This window comes from Tachypleus tridentatus, chromosome 7, assembly GCF_004210375.1.
Source record: "Tachypleus tridentatus isolate NWPU-2018 chromosome 7, ASM421037v1, whole genome shotgun sequence".
In the NCBI taxonomy this organism is placed as follows: domain Eukaryota; kingdom Metazoa; phylum Arthropoda; class Merostomata; order Xiphosura; family Limulidae; genus Tachypleus; species Tachypleus tridentatus.
In genome coordinates, this window is record NC_134831.1 from 137029132 (window position 1) to 137036918 (window position 7787).

The following is a 7787-nucleotide window of genomic DNA, read 5'->3' on the forward strand; positions in this document are numbered from 1 at the left end:
AATTGGGGAATTTCTAGTTGCATAACTATAACAAATGCAAGGTAAAGAATTTGGGTTATTATAGCTTGGATCACATCTGGGCCATTTCATGTCAAATCATCCAGATTTTGGAAAAATTTTCAGGTGACCCCATCAGAATGCCTTGAAAAAATTCACGTGCTTATCTACCCATATAATGAAAAACTGCCAAATATTAGATAAATATCTTTAATAGTTTCTGATTTACAGCCCTGTAAAATTTAATTAATATTTTGTTATTTTTGGCGAATTCATTTTTGGGCAACTTTGGCTGCTTAACCTGTTCAGTGCCGTAGACGAGATAACTCTTCCAAGCCGATCGGTAACACATGCCACGGATGAGTTAATTTGTTCTCAATACTGTGTTCTCAATGTATTTTTAATGACATGCATTTGACCTACTTTCAAATTGTTTCACTTTCGATCCCAACTGACATCACAAAAAAAGTTATAAAATGAAGAAGCATTAGAGTTGTATTTTGAACTTGGTTTGGAGTTGCCATAGCAGCTGAAATACTTGGCAGTCAACAGGTTAAAGCTGCAAGAGTAATGGTGGTAGAAAGCTGAAATTTGCTACACCGACTGAATCTCGCAGAATGCAAAAATGGTCTCAAACCAAGTTTATCTCTCTTAGGATTTTCATAGTGAGGCTGTAAAATCACCTGAAAACCCAAAATAGTAAAAAACATTGGTTTATTTAATAAGCCATAGCTCTAAGATTTTAATATGATACACAGCTGAATTTTCTTTTCAAATATCCTATAACATATTGGTTGATAAATCAGCTATTGTTGTAATTAAAAGTCTGTTAGATCTCCTGTAAACAAATTTAGTTGCATGCAACTTTTTATGATTTAGCTAAAAATAGCCCTACTTCAGGCCACAGTTTGACCATGTCACCAGTTATTCAACCTTTTCAGATTTTTACCATATATTCTTACATCTCTGAATATGATTTACAAAAAAAATCAGGATGGTGTTCAACCTACTTTTTGAGTTATAATTTTTTAAAGTATCCTCTGACCATACGTTGTTTACTTGAAAAACAAAACTTCAAACCAGGTGTGTTACTGTGTGCAAATATATCCATACAATTTTGAAATAATTTATGAATCCCATTGAAATATTCTCATCAGCCTTTACCATATATTCTTACATCTTTAAAGATGATCTTCAAAACAATCAAGGTTGTGAAAAATAATAAATTAACAAATTTTAAGTGTGTCTGATATGTACCACTTGGCAAAGGACCACATTCAGGGCATTCAGTTCTTTCTTGTCAATCAGGAATCAGTCCTGCAGAATTGTGTAAAAGTTTGATCTACTTAAGCTCTATGTAAAATTCAAAACTGTGTCAGGTATTAGGTCACATCATAGCTTTATTCTACCAACAAATTCTATATGAGAAGGCTATCAGATGATGATGTGTACACAGTTGTAACTGTTGGTAGTAGCAGTGAAAGTGATGCTGCAGCAGCTCAAATAGGGTCTAATGATAGCAATGACAATTATCAGCCAGGGAAATATGTGGCATGCATATACAATCATGAATGGTATGTGGGAAACATAAAAGATAGATCAGATGAACATTCTGATGTGTTGGTGTCATTTATGAAGAATTCAAAAAACGAACTGTTCTCATGGCCTGCAAGGTCATATAAAGATGAAAGCTGGATTCCTTTCCAACATATTCTTTGTCTGACAAGTGCACCTACCATGCAAGGCAATAGTGCTTGCCACTATGTTCTAAGTCAGTGATCTCAACATAATCAAACTCAAATTTCAGAAATTTATTCAATCTGTCTGAACAAAGCAATGTTTATTTGATGTTGTTAAAGCTAATTTATCACCAAAGCAGTTTTTAAAAATATTTCATTGTCAAGATTATTGCAGTTTGGTATGACTATCATCTTTCTCAGTTATCCCCTGTTGTAGCACTGTGCTATTTGTTTCTGATTTACCTTTGAATTTATTATATTATGAATCTTAAACTCAGCCATATCTGCATAACTGTAATGCATACACAATATATTTGCATTGCCATGTGATCTAACTAGTTTTGCCAATAAACTTGTTCAGAAATGAATTAATTCTTTCTTGTTTCTTACAACTTCATTATTCAACATTGTGAAAGGCTGGTTATAATATTTTGGTGGGATTTATAAAATTCTGACAGATATTTTTCAAAATTGTATGGATATATTTGCACACAGTAACACACCTGAACTGAATTTGTTTTTAAACACAAAATGTATGGTCAGAGAATACTTTAAAAAATTATAACTCAAAAAGTAGGTTGAACACCATACTGATTTTTTTTGTAAATCATATTCAGAGATGTAAGAATATATGGTAAAAATCTGAAAAGGTTGAATAACTGGTGACATGGTCAAACTGTGGCCTGAAGTAGGGCTATTTTCAGCTAAATCATAAAAAGTTGCATACAACTAAATTTTTTTTACAGGAGATCTAATAAACTTTTAATTACAACAATTGGTGATTTATCAACTGATATGTTATAGGAAATTTGAAAACAAAATTCAGCATTGTATCATATTAAGTCTTAGAGCTATGGCTTATTAAATAAACCAATGTTTTTTACTATTTTGGGTTTTCAGGTGATTTTACAGCCTCACTATGAAAATCCTAAGAGAGATAAACTTGGTTTGAGACCATTTTTGCATTCTGCGAGATTCAGTCGGTGTAGCAAATTTCAGCTTTCTACCACCATTACTCTTGCAGCTTTAAGCAGCCAAAGTTCCCCGAAAATGAATTTGCCAAAAATAAAAACAAATTAACTAAATTTTACAGGGCTGTAAATCAGAAACTATTAGAGATATTGATCTAATCTTTGGTAATTTTTCATTATATGGGTAGATGAGCACATGTGAATTTTTTCAAAGCATTCTGTAGGTGTCACCTGCAGCCCCCTGGATGATTTGACATGGAATGACCCATCTATATATTAAACCAGTAACAAGAGTCTTCTAACTAAACTCATTAATACTTCTTTTGCTTCCTCTTGTTTGCAACTACCTTACAATCGAATTAACTAATCTTTTCCCAACTTCTGCCAATGTGATTTTCTTAACTAATCTAAAAATCTAAGTTCACAAAACTCATAGAACATGTGATATCCTTAAAAGATGTTATCTGATTTGTAAAGCAAGATTTCTCTCTACCTTAATGAATCCATTAAAAAAAATTTAAGCATGAGAGATAATTTATCTAATTGATTAGACGAATGATTGAATTGACCAATAGAATCCTTGTTATGACTGAACATTGTTATATTATTTTGATAGCATATTTCATCAAATTATTTTACAAAACTATCTCACCAGACCAGAAATTCTTCCACTGTAGAAGAAAGATTAATTAGCTATAATTTTCATTGCAATTTATTTCTATTCAAAAATACCATTAACATATTTTCTAGTTCTAGGTATCTATTCACAATCTCCTGGCCAACCAAAAATAGACAAACACAACCACCTCTTAAAACCATGGGGAAAGTTTTTAAGTCTGGTTGTTTTGCTTTATTTTTAATATCTTCACCTTTCTACTTATCAACAAGGAATTAATATGTACATAACCATGAATCGGCTAATCCAAACAGACCAGTAAACAACAGAGAAAGTATCCGATTTCTAATGTTACTGTACAGTTAAACGTGCATGCAGGAAACATAAAAGATGTACGTGCAAATTAAAATAGGTAATTTTACTATGAACAGTGTAATAATAAGCCTTCATAACATGATAAAATATTGATGAATAAATAACAATTTCTTACCTAACTTTTGAACTCCTTTCAGCTGAACGTGATCTTATCTTGAGCTTACTTCTTTCTCTTAACTCTGATCTTTTACGATTTTTATGTTTTGATCTTCTATGTTTGGGGCTTTTGCTTCTAGTTCTACTTCTTGATTTACCCATAGCTAACAAACTTGAATTACTACAAAGTTAATAACGAAATGTAATCTCACAGTTATTTCTCACAGTGAGAGAGACACATGCCCTAAACCTTGCTTAGTTGAATTTATTCAAATTATTGTAATTATTTATACCTCACTAACTAATGACACAAAAATCAGTTCATCTTTTTCCTATTATTTTAATAATTTTAAACACATTCTACACATATCTTAAACTAAACCTCAGTAACTTGACTGGTGATGACAAAGTCTCACTGCCTGAAACAAAACCATGTAAGTACAATAACCTAAATAAATGCTGGTAATTAAATAAGGGTATTCCAGTGTTAAGCCTACCAACAATGTTTAGTTTTAATACGCTAAGCCTAACTTTAATATTTCCTGTAGCTTAGTGTGAACTGTATTATCAATTTACTCCTAAATTTTTTTCTATTATTGGAACACACAAGGAAAAAATGGACAACAATTTTTGTAATTTAAGATCATAAAACAAACAACACACTAACACGTTTATAATTCTTGGCCCTTCTTGCTATCGATTTTAGTAATAGATGATTTTCTGCGCCAAATTATGAAAATCGCCCCTATCGTCCTGATTATAAAGCTCTAAGAATAAGAGTTATTTGTTTTGATTGATTGTTTGTTGAATTTCGCGCAAAGCTACACGAGGGTTATCTACGCTAGCCGTCCCTAATTTAGTAGTGTAAGACTTGAGGGAAGGCAGCTAGTTATCACCACCCACCGCCAACTCTTGGACTACTCTTTTACCAACGAATAGGGGAATGACCGTAACTTTATAATGCCTTCACGGCTGAAAGGGCGAAAATGTTTTGGTGATTGGGATTCGAACCCGCAACTCTGAGATTATGAGTCGAGTGCTTTATTCATGTGGCCATGCCGGGCCAAATAAGAGTTATAGGACGCTAATAATCAATACGTTATTATGTTGTTTTTGTCGTTGTCAGTATCACAGTATATTTTACAAATAAAATGTTTCTGTTGATTCTCAACGTGAAAATTGTTTAGGTAAACACAGGTGGTTTTGTTTTCGCTTCTATGACTATGATATATATACACAACCGTATAAATACTAGTCATAATAAATATATAATTACAAAATGGGAATCTAAAATCATCATATATAAATAAGCAAAACTTTACAGCAACAAGGAATTGACGAAGTGAAAACAAAATGTGCAAAAAATTTCCCAAAAAACAATAGTCCTTTTTATTTTTATTATTTTCTTAATTTGTTTCACCTCTTTTGTCTTATATATTATTAGCATTCTAAATTGTTTATTGTTATCTGTGACTGGATAGTTTATTGGATTTTAATTTCTGGGCAACTACCTTCTCATAATTGGCTGCTGATAATGAATATGTAGTTTGCTTCAGGATATCATGTGTCCAATGTAACAGTCCAAGTATTTGAACCAGGCCTTGTAATAATTGCAATGTGTTTATCCGTTGTTGCGCAACAAATTCGTACTCTCATTGGTGTATAATTTGAGGAATGGACTATATTCATCTCTAATTGAATGATACTGCGCAGTTATACTTCACTAATGACTATATAGGTCTTTAACTGAATAAGAGTGAAGATGATTATAAACTATTAATAAGTAAACTATCCATTAACCTAACCTATCACTGAAACAGCTTTTACAAACATTATACTATGTATTGAAATCATCCTTACCAAATAGCTAAAATAAACGGCATCAGAAAGAAATAAGGCTTCCAAAGACCATAATCCGGTACTCTCAACAAATTAAAGCGACTTAAAAAAGAAGAAAAAAATAACAACAACTCATATACAGTATATTATAAATGTCTTGGAAACACTGGGTGTATTAATACTTTGAAATAAGTTGATCAACAAAAGAACACTCTACACCAGCATTTACGGCTTATTAAAAAAGCCGGACAAATTATAGTAATTTTGAAGCATTATTTATTATTAGCTAGAATAATGTATATGTTATGATGTATATACATGAAAGCTGCAATAAATCATTTTTGGAAACTCAAATTTGACCCCCGCTAATACAGCAATAAGTTTACAGATTTATAACGCTAAAACCAGGGGCTCGATTCCCCTCAGTGGGCACAGCAGATAGCCCGATGTGGCTTTTCTACAAGAAAAACAAATAAACAGACTCATATTTACTTGCTCATGGTCTCTTAGTTTGATGGTGAACTACTCCTGAGGGCCCGGCATGTTTTATTTTTTAACGAGGTTTTGAGATTATTTTTTGTCGTCTTTTTTATGTTCCTGTTTTAAAAATGCAGTACAAGACTTCTACAAAAGGAAATTGTTCAAACTTTGAAATGCAGGGCAGAAACAGACTATGAAACCAAAAAACGAAAAATCTGCACTTTTTAATATAAAGTCGTCACAAATGAATAACCGATTGCAGTTCTTGTCGTGTTCCATTATTTGAGACTAACATATTATAAAAAACAAAGACAATTAGTTAGCATTAATCGTTTCTTTCAGATTCCGGTGTCGGCAAGTAATCATTCATATACACAAAAGAAAAAGAAAAGATAACATATTAGTAGGACTACGATCATAAATGGGTCGAGGCTAACTGATAGCAGCATTGAGGTACATTTAAGCAATCATACGTTTTATGCGCCTTTAATTTTTAGGTAATTGTGTTGAGGTCATAAGCCCATGGTAATGGCATTTCTCACAAGCTGGAAAATATGAGACGTAAAGTGAGAATCTGGTACAAAGGTGAGGCGTTTGCCAATAAAAGTGTTAGAATATAATAAGTATCTCCTAGACGTCGAATTTTCACTAATGATACAAAGTTCTACGATGTTCTCCACCCCGCAACTTTGGAAAGAGGAAGATCTTTCACCATCTAGTTCACCAGAGCATATACAATTCTTTCTTGATGTTGAAGCCCGGCTTGGCTAGATTATTAGGTTATTCGACTTGCAATCTAAGGATCGCAGTTTAAATTTCCGTTCTATCAAACATGCTTGCCATTTCAGTGGCAAGGACGTTATAATGTTACAATCAAAACAACGATTCGTTTATAAAAGTGTAGCCCAAGATCTGGCGGTGGGTTGTGATAACTAGCAGCCTTCCCTCTAGTCTTACATAGCTAAATTATCAACAGCTAGCACAGATAGTCCACGTGTAGCTTTGCATGGAATTCGAAACCAAACTAAACCAAACTTGAAGTTGAGCCTCAGTGCAATAAAAACGCCGATAACTGAAGATCATCATGACGTTGCACGATCTCATATATTTACAACCAAATGAGACAGAGCAGAAGAAACGAGGGTTAAAAATTTTAGTAATGCTGCTCATAGATGTAGTAAAGAAACAGTTGGGCAATATGGTGAACTAAGAGAACTCGACAGGGAGTGGAAAAATTATATAGTCAGAATTCAGGGCAACAGTCGAATTGTGGGAAGAGCATGTAGATGCATACCTGTCCAGTTCTGAATGAATGCACCTACTACCGATACTTAAGGATGAGATATCGAATACAAAAACAATTGCAGTTGAGAATTCCAATGAGTGACAAAAGCATTGTTCATTGGATACCCGAACTGAGAGAAAATCTAGTAAAAACTTAGTGATGTAGCATCTATTCCATCGGAAGAGTGATGTTGGGTCGAGATAAGTGATCTGCAATTAAAAATGTATTTCAAAACGGCTATATGGGTATTTACATTTTTACTGATAAGCAGAGAACAACGTTTCGGCTTTTCCAGATCATCTTCAAGTTAACAACGAGAGTTAACAACTCTGCAATTAAATTCATCACTCCTGGAAAATGGCTGATTAGCCCAGTAGAGAAGATCCATG

General features: G+C 33.1%; 1 protein-coding gene across 2 annotated transcripts in view; it reads right to left on the reverse strand.

Moving 5' to 3' along the window:
• Positions 1-5710, reverse strand: part of LOC143256684 (arginine and glutamate-rich protein 1-like) — a 36643-nt gene extending 30933 nt beyond the window's left edge. Inside the window, exons 1-2 of one of the 2 annotated variants that reach the window (XM_076514227.1) lie at positions 5655-5710; positions 3814-3975 (exon numbers count right to left, since the gene is read on the reverse strand). In XM_076514227.1, the coding sequence (XP_076370342.1) occupies positions 3814-3975; positions 5655-5677 (185 nt within the window). In that variant the 5' untranslated portion in view covers positions 5678-5710. Of the gene's footprint in view, positions 1-3813; positions 3976-4461; positions 4605-5654 lie in introns of those variants that run through there. The other variant, XM_076514228.1, reaches the window with a different exon arrangement.
• Between the last annotated feature and the right edge of the window lie 2077 nt (positions 5711-7787).